General features: G+C 34.6%; 1 protein-coding gene across 7 annotated transcripts in view; it reads right to left on the bottom strand.

The window, feature by feature from the left end:
• Positions 1-16,131, bottom strand: part of GAS2 (growth arrest specific 2) — an 81,549-nt gene that overhangs the window by 16,486 nt on the left and 48,932 nt on the right. For all 7 annotated transcript variants that reach the window (XM_048306016.1, XM_048306014.1, XM_048306020.1 and 4 more), the window contains 2 exons: positions 15,920-16,064; positions 12,580-12,687 (listed from right to left, as the gene is read on the bottom strand). In XM_048306016.1, coding sequence (XP_048161973.1) covers positions 12,580-12,687; positions 15,920-16,064 — 253 coding nt within the window. The remainder of the gene's footprint in view (positions 1-12,579; positions 12,688-15,919; positions 16,065-16,131) is intronic.

Consider the following 16,131-nt stretch of genomic DNA (forward strand, 5'->3'; position numbering starts at 1 on the left):
ACAAGCCTTGCTAATGCTAAGCACCAGTGCTGAGAAATTCTTTCCATGTAACTTTCTTCTCAAAGTATCTCCTAAGTAGTTATTATGAATTTTGAACAGTTAAGAAACACGAATGTGAAGCTCATAGTGTAAAATGTAATTATATCTATTTTCACATCAACATAATCTTTCATCATCATGATGCTCTTATTTTTGAATTGGACTCTTTAGTATTAGCAAAAAGGGGATATTACATAACAATGCCTGAAGTATTAAATGTCAATACATTCATATTCACTAGCATCTGCAAAAAATTGCTTGATGGCTTGAAGCCAAACACAGCCAGAGTCTTGGCTTCACAAAATACTCATTCACCAACCTTTTAGATACACATATATGCACATTGCCAGCCGTGAATCAAACACTTGATCTCCATATTTCCTACAACAAAGATTTCATGCTACAAACACCATGGTATATTGCATAAAGCTTTGAGCTTTAAGACATCTCCTCTGGCTCAAACCTCAAGCCAGTTTTTGAACTAAATGGAAACAGTAGAGAACAGAGTTAGAGAAGCACCATCATAAGCCTAATCAGTATGTCACGTTTTGCTTTTCACCAGTCTGAAAGAAAGGATGTGGATGCTTTGCACATTTAACAAAAAGCCTTTCCCCTACTATTCCATATATACTTAGATACTCCAAAAGCACTGGTTGCTTACTTGTCCTCAACAGCTTTTTTGTATTGATGGGATTTCCTGAAGCACTGAGAACCAGCTTTACTTCTCAGAGATTTAATTTTTTTGGAGCTATTTGCAAGGGACTCAGGGTTAGGTCTGAATACTAAAATGATAATAGTGAATTTAAAAAAAATCCTAAACAAAACCACATCCCCTTTGCTATTACTTTTCCTCAGTTGGAAATGTGTTCTAAAATTAGGCCAGTAAGACTGTAACCCTGAGTAAATCAGCTACGTTACAGCTGAATCTGTAACAAAATTATACACAATTATCAGTACATGCAGACCAGGTTTTCATGGGCTCCTTGAAAATCTAGATTTATGTCCAGAGTTGTCTTAATGCAGGACTTTCTATAGCATCTTTTGCAAGCACTGTATTAAATTTAAACAAAAACAAAACAGGACAAAAAAATTCCACCACTCTAGCAAAGACTAAAGAGAAGGAGGGAGACTTGAGAACAAAATACACTTTCAGCATTAAATTGCCATGATATCATACTTTGGCTTGCCAATACTTTGAGAAACTGGGGTGGGGAGGAGAAAAGGAAACAGAAACAGGGTTCTTTGTACCCTTATGAAATGTTAAATTTTCCTTCTCCCTCTTGCCTCTCAGTAAATCATGAGGAAGTTGTTAAGTAAAATGAACCAAGAAATTTGCATGAGCACCACTGAGATTTCTGAAAACCTGAGTTTTTTGCAGCCTACCATTTTACTTGATTTATGTGAGTCGGGTTTGAAGGTTCTTCACAGAATTCTGAATACTACTACGGTTCTACACCTTAGACACAACAGAAATACCTTTAAAAGAAAATTTTAAATAAAAATAAAAATTATTTAAAATACATTTAAAATGCATACATTTTGACTGGGAAACTTTTTAGGTTAGGAATTTTTAAACCCTATCATGTAGTTTAAAGAATTCAATTTATTGTCCAAAAACATATTCAAGTATTATCTTCAACTACAGTGTCTGAAACTAAGTGAGCTATATTAGTTTAACTGTGTGTATAATAGGCTAGCTAATGGCAACATGTTTCTCAGGTCCGATATGGAGAATGAAACCTGAGTAAAAAGAGTAACTACTTCAAAAAATTTCTATATGTTCCCTTGATGGAAACCAGGAGGTATTTTGGAACCTGGAGTAAAACCAGTTTAGGTGAGCTCAAATATTTTCTAGGGAAAGCAACATGCTAGAGCAAAATGGTATCGAAATGTTAAATATCTGTGTCAGTTAAAAAAAAAAAAAAGTTATTCTCATAGAAACTCATTTTGTGACTTAGCTGGGTCATCTTTAAGTGATCTATTGATATGCTCCATATAAAACCACACTAGTAGAACAGGACCAGGAAGCCATCAGTTGGTTGCCAAGCCAAAAGGCTCTGGGTGCACCTGTCTTTGAATCTCCCTGCCACACCAGAACCACTTGCACCAGCATATATCCATCGTTATTCTAGTGGAAAGAGTCAAAATTATGTCTGGGTTCTAGATTGAAATTCAGAGTGTAAAGATCAAGTATTCGTTGAGATCTTCATTCATAAGGAAAAATAATAATTCAGGAAAAGGAAGGGTTTCAGATGAGGGGTTGCTGGGGCAAAACATAGATGAGGTAGAAACCAGTTTGTTTACAAGTAGTCTAACACATGAAAAACTTTGACAGAGACACAAACCCATTTCCTTCATATTTACAAAATCTTTGGGATTATTAAATCTTCCTTCAAATGAGACAGGAAATTTTCATGGCTATGCATTTGCCAAATTGTTATAAACATGTCTCCTTATGAATAAATAATTACTCTTAAATACAATAAAGTTCATGTTAAGTTAACATGGTAATATGTTAAAGATGAGAAAAGCAAGACTGTCAAAGGCAGTAAACACAGCAGAGGAAGCAGCAATTTTCCTTATGCTATGACGAGACAGGTCAAGAGGCTTTAAACTGAGGGAGAGTTGATTTAGATTAGATATAAGGAAGAAGTGTTTTACAATGAGGGTGGTGAGGCCATGGCACAGGTTTCCCAGAGAAGCTGTGGATGCCCCATCCCTGGAAACATTCAAGGCTAGGTTGGATGGGTGAGCAACCTGGTCTAGTTGAAGATAACCCTGCTTAAAGGAGGGGATTGGACTTGATGACCTCTGAGGGTCCCTTCCAAACCAAACTATTCTATGATTCTATGTATGATAAGACCTTAATGCAAATTTTAAAATTACTTAATGTCATTTCAGTATTATTTACAAAAGCAATCACAACTTAATAAGTAACGTAAATGGCATGTTTTGAGCAAAGTTCTGTCTCCCTTCTGAATTTTAAAAGCTTCAGACAGAGTTGCATCTACTTGGTTAGACAAGAGGTGTATTCTTAGGACTGAAAAACCTAAAATACCTAGTAAAATATCTAATAAATTCCATAGTATATATTTATCTAAATAGAGTGTTTGTAACAACTAAAGCACTTCAGCATCTGTTGTCATGATTGAAATATTATCTTGATAAAGTAAGACAATTTTAGTGTCCTGGTATGTGGAATTTGGTGGGAGAGGCTTGAGCTGTTTTTCAAACCTTAAGGTAAATCCATTTCTGATGAGTTGAAAGAAAGGCATGACAGTACACCACAAAGCAATCTGAATCAAGTGATGCTGATTTATGACTTGACAAACAGTCTATAGCTGGTCTTCAGTTTAGTAGTTGCTGGTTTTTGGAAAATACACTTAAGGTAACAGTTGACTCTGGGATCTCCAGAGTTTATTAATCTTTGGCAAAGAAAATGTTTCCTGTATTTAAAACTTCCTTAGAGCAACATATTCTTCTTGTTATGTTCTGAAGTTTCAAAAATCAGTGACAACAAAAAGAGTAAAAAGGGATGCTCCTAAACTTCCATTAAAACATGCAAAACAATGTTTAAAAGTCAGATCAGTTTTACATCTGTTAGATCTCAATGAGATTTGTAAAACAAACTGTTAAAAAAAAAGATGTATTAACTAAGTTTTAGAAATTTGTGCATTCACAATTTAAAAAATCAAAATATATGGGAAAGTTTGTTTTTGTGTACAGCTAACCCTCAATGAAATAGTTCATTACCAGAAAACAATCACAAGAAAAACATTTTTGGAAGTATGTTGAACTATATTGTTTTCAGAAGAGGATAAATGATGGCGTCTGCATATTCAGTTTTAACTCCAGATTCCACATTAGGATAAGAGAGAAGTTTTATCCCTTGGCTTGTGTAGGCTACCACTAACTTCAGGGTTTTTCTAACAACTTGAACCCATCTCTAAGTTGGTACTTACTCTGTAGCATTCATGTGATAAGTAATAAACTTTTCATCAAGGCAAAAATGCAGTAATTACAGTTTTCCTAATGTCCTGTTGCTAAAGGAGGGAAACTACACAGCAAACTTCAGTGAAAATTCGTTATCTGATGCACAAAACTTAATGTCCTAATGTCAAGAAAAAAAATAAAAAACCCCAAAGGAAATAAAGTCAGGATCAAATGTTGACCTTTGTTGGGCATTCGTGATTTCTGCTGATGGAGGTGCCATGGAAGCATAATTCTGGTCCCATGTGAACTGGCATAGTCACATGATACAACTATTTCTATTTTTGATATACAAGGAGGTGACCAGTTCAAGAAGCAGAAACAGTAACTAACACATGCTAGTCTAGGATCTTACAAGTACCTGTGCAGAACTACTAAAACCTGTATTTTAACCTGTTCACGTGTTTTGATCATGAACTAAATTTTATACATGTTCAGCACAAATAGCTTGAAGGGCAAGTTATCATTATATTAGAATAACAATTAGAATAATCAAATTTCAGTGCACTTAACCTTAAAACCTCTCTCCTTAATTCTACCTTACTGTAGGCAAGAATATTTGCCAGTCATTTTTCTTTAATTATTTACATTAACAAATGTAATTTAAAATATGAAGTAAAAATAGCTATTGATACTATCCTAAATTATTAAAAGCAAATTATATTTAAAAGGAAATTTTTAAATGTTATAATTACATAAAAATCTAAAATCTGCACTGAAAAAGCATTGTTCAATATATCCTAGGAGTATTATTTCTATGTTATTGCAATATAAGAGAGATACACTGCATTTATCATGACTCTCTCATAGTCTTTGGCTCCTAGACTAATAAAAATTAAAAGGACATAACTGTTACAGATAAAGGTTTCATTGTTTTATTCCTTTGCTACCATGAGAGTTTCCTGTTAAATAGTTCTTTTTACTTTTTGAAAGATGGTCAATTCCTACTGACTGATGTAGATGCAGCTAAAGTTTTTTTGGGGGTTCTTTTCTTTTAAAGTTGGAACATAGTATCTCAAAATAGAATCTTAATAAATCAATGTAAAAAATCCCCACAATTTATAACAAAGAATATATCAAATTGACAGTTTAATTTTTACATTTTTAATCTGAAAGATAAATATTATAAAATGCCATGTAACTCTGTAGTTTGATTATCAATCCTATTAATCATCATAGAAAATAGAGGGGAATTTCTTGTTCCTCCCCACTGAAAGAACCCTGTAGGTGAGATGAAGGAATCCCTCGGATTCTAAAACAAACAAATGAAACTGTTTAAGAGAATAAAAACCAAAAATAAAAATTCTACTTCCCCCATCTCTCTAGAAAGAGTGGGCATCTGACAACATCTGCTTGGAAAGACAAAATCCTAGTGGAACAGACTGGTTGATAAATTCTCTACCATACAAATCATTACTATTCTCATTAAAATACAATGTTCTGTATTTCAACGCGAGAAAGAATTTGGAAATATAGCCTTTATACTTTTCCTCTGGTCAGGACTAGAAGGCATCACAGAGGACAAAGTCATCAATAAAGACATGGGATAAAATCCTGCTGTGTTGATTTATTGCAAAAAGTACTTTATACCTTTACACACATCTTGCATGTTGTCAGAGGTGCAGCGGAGTTTGAAAACAAACTATACTAGATATAGTTTTTGGTGAAGAATGTGAATGCTTACAAAGTATAACTGGATATTACAAGAGGAAAAAACTTGCTTTCACACTGACAAGAGAACAACAAAGAAATAAGAATACTTTTTAAAATGAACTTTAACTTCTTCCTGTTATTTTAGGAATAGAAAGGTCAAACCACATTGTGTTAAATATTTTTAAAGCCTACATACCATTTTTGTTAAATCGTGGCCAGCCCAGTTCTATGCAGGACCATCATTCCCGAGTCAAGATATTAAGCCCAATTGGAAATTCCCATGAAGGCTAAGATTTCTTTGAGAGTATTACACTAAAGCTAAGAAATATAGCAATAGATAATCAATTCACTTTTATGCCTGAATCCTAAATGTCCAAGGACAATCCCTTATGAACAGTGCAGACGCTGTGTTTAACTGATGCCACCACTTAAGCCACATTTATTGTTTTTTCTCCAGATGGCAGCATGACTTATGTTTACAGTATAAAAGTATACTCTACAGTGTATATCAAAAAGAATCAGGTGGGCTTTTCCTTTTTAATTAGCATCTTATAGTAATTATCTAAACCTACACTGAAGAATATTAACTTAAATTCACCCTAAAAAATATTTTAGCATTCTTCTATAAAAGACAGGCATACTTACCTTGACTCTGTTAAATATTATTCCCATTAGTGTCATACTTTGTCAACTCACCAAAGGAGAAGTTTAAAGAAGAAATGTAAAGCTCAGTGCTATCCTTTAAGAGCAACACTACGAATAGCAGCATCTCTATTTCTAAAGGATCAGGTTTACTAAACTGTTTTCTAAACTGTGAGCACATGCTGCTGTCTCATCATTAATGTAGAATGTATTATTGTCTAGTAAATGTAAAACGGATTCTTACAAACCTATTCATCTATTTAACAGAAACTCAAGAAAATAACTGAGAGAAAGGAAATACTTTCCCCCACTAACATTTTCAGCATAAACTTATGGGACCCAATCCTTAGTTCTCAACAGTACCTATAAATAAAGGCCTTTTTGTTTTGAAAATTCTTGCCTGTAGATTAATGGTGGAGTGGATTAGCACTCTATATGTGCTCTTAGCTGTGGAGATGCTGGTCCAGTACTTTTCATATAAAAGGAGTAAGAGAACCAAAAAAAGGAGAGGAGGGGAGCCATATAATTTGGTCTATTTTTGTATTCTCAGTATAGAGGGAAAAAAAAAGTCTGAAATAATGAGATCTATAATACATATTTTTCTAGCTTTCTTACTCATCTTTAAAGTATTGACAATTTTCTGTATAATTAATTACCACACAGAAAATATTTCCAACGCTGATGTGCAGGGTAATTTTACCCTAGCTTATTCCTGCCAGAGAGGAAACTCAGGCACCTGGGGAATGTCTTGCTTTGCCATCTTCAGCTCTTGCTAAGGAAGTCAGCTGAAATTTAGGGTGATGCTTTTAGGGATAAAGATTCAGAATGCTCTACCCTAGCCTCCTCCTAAGGGAGAGTTCTCTTTCTACTAATTTCAGGGAATGTAATATTGTTAAAACTTCAGTTCTGGAAGCCAAAATTATAAATACCATGGCAGAAAATGACCACAGATGTATTAGTCATTTAAAGAACTAGAATGTTACATTTCTTGAAGATGCTTTACACCCTAAAAAAGCACTGTATGATTTGCTAAAAATTTTTCTTATCTCCAAGTGGGGTTCTCGTACAATAATGCATAGAGGGAGGCACTGGGAATTAAAGAAGACACGATACTTGATTGTCCACAGAAGGAGGTCACTGAGGCAAACAAGTCTAAGCTAGTGAGAAAAACTGCAGAGCTATTGCACAGCCTGTCAGTTCCACTGAATCTGACTTGCATCAAAGATATATTCTGTAAAAAAATTTCAACGAAGTCTAACAAGAACTTCATTGGGGTGAAAATAAAAAGGAGTAACTTCAACAGTTTTCCATTAAATTAGGAGCTAATAATTTGACTTACAAAGGGGTTTTTTTTGTAAAGAAGTTTCCAATTAATCCTTTAAAAGTTCTAGACACTAAATTAACATGAATGGCTGCACAAATGCAGTGAAAAAATGTAGAAAATTAAATCAAGAGGGGCAAACAATTATTTATTTAATTTCTAGTACTTTACTTTACTTTCATAACCCCCAGTGAAAGTCAGTCAACAATTTAATTAGAAATGTCTAGTTTTCACAGGACCAGACAGTCTAGCTGTAGCTGTTTTTTTATTGAGTGCAAAAAACAGCTTCATCAGGTACAAAGTGAAGAGAGAGATGTCCATGGGCTTCTGCCTCCATGGAGGCATCTAGGCCTAAATCAGAAAAGCTGAAGGCAGGAAGGGGGAAAAAATAAAGAAAAAAGGGAGAGGCAGGAGAGAAAGGGTAACTAAAAGAACAAGCAAGCTGCAGCTTAAGATGGGGCAGGGCAGGGTTCTGCCTAATGTCAACAGATTAATGATGGAGTATAGAACAAAACAGATTTCCTGACAGTTCTATAGGCAGCACTCAACTCCAGTCACCCCAATGATATGTTCAGTATCCCTGTCCAAGAGTTTCTGAGTCTTGTGGAGTGAATTTTACTGGCCCTTTAAGGACTTGTTTTTTTGAACAATGACTGAAACCTGAGAAGGTTGAGAATAATTCCACTTTCAGTAGCACAAGTAAGACTAAAATGTCATCTATTTTGTGATTGTAAAGCTGTTGGAGAGGAATTGGCACAGAGTAAAGAAGTGTCTGGCTGAAAGGTCTCTAAAACCACCTTACATCTGGGCACAAACTAGAGCTGGACTTCAGACATGCCTTTCCCCAGGTCTTTTGCAGTCCCAAGCTGAGAATTACTGTAGTTGTCTACAAACACAAGAAGACTGAGATTAGAAGCCCAAAGAGGCCAGTGACTGTTGCTACTCTGAGGCCCAAGACGTGTTTTCAGAATTCACTCACAAGATCCCAGGCATCCCACTACATCTTCTTTGGAGTTAGGTTAATGAAAACTCCTGATCTGCCCAAGATTTTGACATTTTAAACACCCTGGAAAGTTATTTGTTATGGATAAAGCTTAGGGAAGGATTTTCACTACTAAAACCATAAACTCTTTTGCAGATTGGAAGTGAATAGGCCTGAGAAAAGCAGAATAACTGTGAAAATCTTTGGAGTAAGGAAGACAAAAAAAGCTAGGAAAATGATGCTGAAGGGAAAACAAAAGACAGAAACACACCATGAAAACGCTATGAATATACATATGCATTTGAATTGGAAAGGCAGAACAAAACATTTGAGTCTTGAGATCTGTATAATCAATCTGCCTTCTATTTCTCCTTATTTCCAGTTCCAGTATGGTATATGGTACATCATCCCTACCGGGATCGTTTGGACTAAAATGTACTTTTGTATTTATACACAAGTACATTTTCTTCACCAGGAAAAGGCAATAGTGCACACTAGACAGTCTGCAGAGTGATTCTTATATAAACATACATATTATACATCTATTGTGTTAGTGAATCTGAAAATAAAGTTTCTACACAGGTTCTGTAGCAGGTAAATAACACCTTTCCTTTCCTGGGATTTAGATGAAGAAAGTATTAAATAAACATTTTATTATTACTATAGTAAAATAATGTTACATTATATTAAGAATACAAGGTCAATCATTTAAGAGCAATCACATACTTATCAACTGGTCTGCAAGATAGAGAACATCTATATGTCACAAGAAAAATCAGACTCTTTAAAAACAGGACCCATTGTATTATCTAATGTGACTCCTAGTTGCACTAGGAGATAATCTCCCAACAGTTTGAATGTTGTCATGGGTATGGACAAAAACGACAGATCTTTCTGACAGAAGCTGGTTAGTTTGTGGGAAATGTTCATACTAATGCATATACAATGCAACATGAGGTAACTTGAAAATAGAATTCTTGTCACTGAAACTGTTAAAAAAGTACTTTTTTTAAAGGTGTGACTGACATTTCTTACTATAAAAATTTCTCTTTGCTGCCTTCTGCAAGAAGCAAGCACTTCAAACTCTGTGACTCTCCCAATTTATAAAACAAACATTTGTGCAAGTTTTCATGACTTGTTATTCTTTATTTTTAAAAATAGGCTTATTCATTCTGTTCCATTCTGAAAGATTAAGGCATAATGGTAGGATGGTAGGAGAGTGAAAAGGCAAATGATTAATTGTATATTGCACACATACAGAGATCCCACTAGTTGTAAACCAATGTTTCAGTTTTAAATAAGGTGGTCATTTATTTCAATTAATATAATCCATTACTGTAAAACATGTCTTCCATCTTTTCTGTGTAAGTGGAATTTAGAATCGTTCCTATTTGGAAGAAAGGAAGAAGAATCTACAAGCAGATACATTTTTATTGAAAATAAATTTTTAGCATCTAAGCCACCACAGCATTATGTTAATTGCATTCAGTTTATGCATTACAGAACCACTTCATGAGTAAAAAACTGCTTTGGGGGCATGCAATTTTATCAGGAGATTTAAGTATCTTAATGTTCTCATGAACTTTCATAATTTCCCTTAATTCATGATTTAAAAATTCTATTAGGAATTTAAATATTTTCCCATGTTAAAAAAAAATTAATTTTAATGAGACTGTTACTCATGTGCTTTTTACTACATATTCCACAGTGTTTTCTTTCCTTAGAATTAATTTATGCTGACACATGTAATTTGTTTCTGTGATTTTCTGCATGAAATCCATGCTCTGCCATGTTTTATTTTGCTTTGCTGTTCCTTGCTCACTTGTTTCATATACAGATATAAATTAATAAAAAGAGGAACTTGGGACACTTTCTCTTCTGGTTTGTTTGTTGGTTTTGGGTTTTCTTCCTAACAGAACTTGCAGAATTAGAAAAAAAAACATTTACAGATATGATATTATTAAATAATTTCTGAAAAAAAACCCGTAACCATCAATTAATAGGTATTAACTCCTACTAGAATGATACTTGTAGCATCACTGAAATTACAGATGTTTTAAGTTCTATAGAGGTTACTGGAAAAATTTAATGGACTAATACAGTAGTGGGTATACTAAGCCATCTTAAAGCAATGAAAAAACTGTTGGTCTCAATTCAACTGGAACACATTGGGTTGTAAATAAATGGTATGTATTTGGCTGTGTCATGCTGTGTGAAGAACATAGAGTGTAGGAGGAACTACCTCAGTGGCATCAAATAGGGTGCCAAATACCAACAAAATTAAAAATCAGCTACACATCTCAAATGTGCTTCTTCACAAGTGTGAAGGATAGGATTCCAAAGAAAGGCTTATAAATCTACTTATGTACACAACAAGAACATGTAGAGTGAAGAGTAAAAACTTACTGTGATCCAGTGAAGTGTTCCAAAATGAGGTTCAAACCAACCAAAACCAAAAAACAACTGACTTCTAAAACCTTCTAAAACATGAACTTGTTCCCACTGAAATGCATGGCAAGTTTCCATTGATATAAGTTTTCTAGGAATGATCTTTAATACTGCTGTTTAATATCTAATCTATATTACCGTTATTTTTTTGCACAATTCAACTTGGAATGCAGTAGTGTGATATGAAAAGCGTGTTTTGTTTGCAAACTTGGAATGAAATCTGGCTTGGACTAGACTGCACAGTAAAGAAGCCAGCAAAAGGGAATTTGACACTCACCATTCTGGCAGAACTCAAGTTTCTCAAAAAAAAGTCTTACTGGCTACACACCAGAAAAGCTATTGATCCTTTCTACTAGCATGTTAAATCTCAAACTATCTGTGAGATTTAAAAAATCTCTTATTTCTTCTTCTTTATGACCTATTACTGAGTTAATTAGGAGTTCTCAATCCTTATTCAGCACAGTACTTACACATGTTTCCAACTTTACACTCCTGACAAAACCCAAATCCTTATCTGGCTTCATTGACTTCATTGTAAGTTATGTTAAGCAGAAGTTTATGACTGAATAAGCACTCTGGTATTTTGCTGAACCAGGAACTTGACTTCTGCAGATGACAAGGAGTCCCTCTGACTTCTTTTGTTTACAAGTGCTCAGTTTTATCAGGTCACAGTTACGTGCTTTTAGCAAAATAGAGATAACAATTATTTGAGAGCAAGATCTATCATTTTGTCAAGTCATGACTCAAGAGTAGTCCATGTGGAGAGGAGGATGGAAAGAAGCGTAGTATGAATCAGATTCTTAACATACAACTACAGAATAACAAGATTAGCATATTTTCAATTATTATTACCATTGACATATATAGAGAAGATTAAGTGGATCAGAAGAATTAAGCTTTGAAAGTATTGATATGCTAAATTCAGCTATATAATAATACTGGCAAATATTGATACTGATTAACTTTGTGCTATGGGAGTTAATACTCTACATACAAAGTCTGAAATACAATTCTGGGTTTGGAAATATCTGTTAATCAAATGAAGTACTATGCATTTTAATGTTTTGCTCATGCTACTTTAGCAATATATCTTAGTCATGACTTGGCAATTCAGTGATCATGAAGCCTTTGATCTATATCCTGACCTGTTAAATAGTATCAGTCAAAACAGAGTGGGAGAAAGGATGCTTTAATGCAGTGGATATTCTTTCAAGCCAAACTGAGAAGTCACTAGGTCCATTTCTAAAGACTTTTCTTTTGGTTGCAATTGATTAAAAAGAGAGGAAATTCAATGATCTAAAGTCAGAAGGATATTTATCACATACTAATAATTCCTTGCGTCAGTTAACACACTGTGGATTATTTATTCTCCAACTGTGTCATAAAAATGAGTCAGTGCTGGTTAACAAGAAAATGTTTTTTCCTGTTAATCAGTGATGTAATTTTCAAAGTGGAAGGTAGCAGATAACAGCAATTTACTACAAAGTAAAAATAAAATCTTTACCCTAATAAAAAGGATCTTCTCTCCGACTCTGTATCTTCCCTGTGAAAGACGCTCCACACAGAACTTATTAGGGCATTTACAAGGTGGATCTTCAGAAATGTGTTTAACCTGTGAAACAAGAAGTTATTAATAGAAACTATTTAAAATGGCATGGATAGCAAAACATTCCATAAGACACTTGTCATAATATATCACTTAATATAAGTCTTAATTGATGATGTTTTTCTTGGTTTTTCTTAACATTTCTGTAATCCCAGAAAGCACCCTATGGGTGCTTCTAATAGCAATGATTTAGTAGCTGAGATGAGTTAAAAATAGAGACAAATGTCACACAGTTCAGCATCAAATTTGCACTCTTTATCTGAAGTCAAACAGTTTGTTACATGGAGTTCACCATCAACCTTTTGTAAATGTATTCTCAGTATTTTATGGTGAATCAGCTCACAGTGTTAATACAGGTAACAGGCAAAATGAAGATGTCATAAGATGCATCCTGCCTTCTAAATACATATAAATATAGAGGTATCTTCCTTACCAGTAAGAGGCCCTGCCTCTTTAAAACTGTGCACACCACCTTAGAAAAAAAGCATACAGAAAATACTGTGACATGATTAAAAACTCCTGCCAAGACACTCCCCAGAATTTTCAACTGCCTTTTGATGATCTCTTTGTTAGGGCTAGTTCAATCAAACTACCTCAAGTACACTATCACTGCCAAACCTAACTACATAGCCCCAAAAATAAGGGCTGAGAAAAAACAGATGAAAACCACTTTCCTGCTTTTTATTAGCTGCATCAGCTTGACTTTGGCCTCCTTGTTCTGGCATATGCTACCAAAGGCAGTGATGTTTAGTAAAAGAATATTTTGTACTCTTCAATGATAGGAAAGTAGCAAAGGCATCAATATCAAGAGCAGATCTGGCTGTGAAACTCTTATTTGACATTCATATTGCACTTCTGCATTGGAACAGCACGAATAAGTGCAGCATTTTCATACACTGTGGTTTTCTTGGACAAAGTACATACCTAGTACATCAGCATCAAACAATGCAAAATGCCAGAAGAACTTGTAGATGTTTGTCCACTTCAAATAATTTTCCAGACATTTTCATATCCAGTTTGTAAACCAAGGCCTGTAAAAATGGTCTGAGGCCCAGGAAAGGATATTTTCAGAATAGCTAACAAATTAAAGTCTTAAATTGTTTCATAAAAAGAAAAGATGCCTGGCCAAATCTGTAGCACTCTAGTAAGTGTTTTGGTTATCATGAATAGATAAGGCTTCTGAAGGACAAATGGCTTTCAGATCTGCTTTAAGAATTAAGTTTCAGTATGTTAAATAAGACATAAAGAACTTATAAGGTAACCAATTATTGTTTCTATACTTCTGAAACTAGCCCTGTTGAGTGATTCAAAGGCTTTCCAATTACTTCTGAAAATTGCTCAGTGCCTTTATGGGAATAACATTATTACTTTGTGGAGGATTTTTTATAAGTATTCTTAAGATTTCTTTTTTTAAATCAGGGCATGATATTTTTATGAAAAAAATAATTAGAATAACACTTAACAGAGGAACTCCACATGTATTTTACACACAAAAAGTGTTTCTCAAGTATCAGATGAGTTGTCCTCAGTTTGAATGAGTCACTTTTTGCATTGTAAGATCAGTTACTCAAGTGATTTTTATCAACATGGGTGAGACTTAGCCACCATTTTTGGTGAATAAACTATTTAGATAGTCAATGTACAATAGGAATAACTTATATGAAGTCAGTGGTTGATGATTTCAATCCACGTGCAGGTTGCTGAGGATGAAAAAGGTGTACTGCTGTATTTCTTGGAATATAGTACCAGGACTGGGACTGTGCTTAGGGAGCTTTTTGGCAATGGCTCTCTGAATACTGTTTGATAATCAAGGATTCCTGACATAGTATCCTATGGCGTTTATCACCCTTGGAGACATTGGAAATTTGAGGCTGAAAATGGGTGGTCAGAACTTAATGCTTCATCCACCAGAGTTCATCTAAGGAACCAAAAACTCAGAGTAGCTGGGCCTAAACAAGTTCAAGGTTATTTTGAACTGTGTAAGCAAAATCTTCAGCCTGTGGAGAATGAAAGCCAACAGATTTATTCTAGTGTAAAACAGAGGATAATAAGATCTTCACTGTTGATCCTGCTATTGAGGGTTCCATTGCCTTACTGTCCCAAAGGACACAGAAGTATTGAGTGGAATTTGGAAATCAAATAAGGAAGCAGAGGGAGGAATTATATTCTATTTTACTTTGTGTCTGGACTATATGAGCAACTGCTGCTATTTTATGGTGTGAGTGTCTGGGCCAGTGCCGGTCAGGAATCTAGCTGGATGAATTCCATTCTGTTTCTATCCGTACTGCTTTCTAAATTAAAGGAGGTGGTTAGAGAAAACCTAGATACTCTCTGTTCAATTTCTACAATATATGCAGTCATCATCCTCCTTCTATACATAACTGTTCTTTCTCAATTCTGTTGAAACACGAGTGCTTTTGCAAAGTTAAGGAAGAAATACAAACCAGAAAATTTTAAATGTAATTATATGCATCAAATAAAAAAACTGTTTCAATAAAATGAATGAACATTATATTCCATCTGCTCTTTGTAACAGGAAAGTGGCACATGGATTTTTCAAAAGTGCTTTGTAACTCCCAGGTGGCACATCTACCTTGCAATGTAGTAGTTGCTATGGTAACTGCTTCTTTTTACAGGCTAGATTTTTACTTTTCCAGTTTAACCTCTTCATGGTCTCAAAATGTGTCCTTTTCATCTGATTCCAGCTGTTTCAAATGAACCCCTATGGGTTTGCACCAGAAACATGAACACTCAATATGCTGCAACAAGTTTAATGAAATTCAAAGCAAGATACTTTTGTTCTAACAATGAGGAAAACAATGCTTGTTTTTTAACTATGGGAGAATCATGCAGAACAGCATAAAAATTAGGCTGAAATATCTTAGAAGTGTTTGTTAACATTCAGTACAAGTCAGTATGAGCCAAATCTCGTCCTGACTCAGTCCTTCCTCAGACAAAGTACCAAGTGGGAGTTGGTGAATAAGGAGTAAAAGAGTAATAAGAAGGGAATGTGGCCCTAAGCACAAAGCTAGGCTAAGCTGCAGAGCTCCTACACAGTGTGACTTTTTTTTTTCCAAGCTTCAGACATAAATAATTGTGGTCAAAAAAACCCCAAAACTCTCTACGTCTACAAATGTTTAAAATAGAGTGAGATGTTAAACTCAGGATTGTGTGTGTTTTGCAAGTAAGTGCATATCAGAATGGGTAAGATAGGAAGAAGCTTCCTCCCACAACTTACAGCATCATCCAACAGTTTCCCTGTGCTCTTTTTCCCAGGAGACTTTGTGGGTGATGGTGAAGGAGATGGAAGGGGAGCTGAAAATGTTTCCTCTTGTTCAATCTCTTTTTCCAATTTTATTAGTCCAGGAGGTTCCACCCCAAACCTTTTGGAAACATGCAAATAATAAATTACTAGTCCATATAAAGTATTATGTATTTTAAACTGAAACA

The sequence above is a fragment of the Corvus hawaiiensis genome, chromosome 6 (assembly GCF_020740725.1).
Source record: "Corvus hawaiiensis isolate bCorHaw1 chromosome 6, bCorHaw1.pri.cur, whole genome shotgun sequence".
NCBI classification, from domain to species: Eukaryota; Metazoa; Chordata; class Aves; order Passeriformes; family Corvidae; genus Corvus; species Corvus hawaiiensis.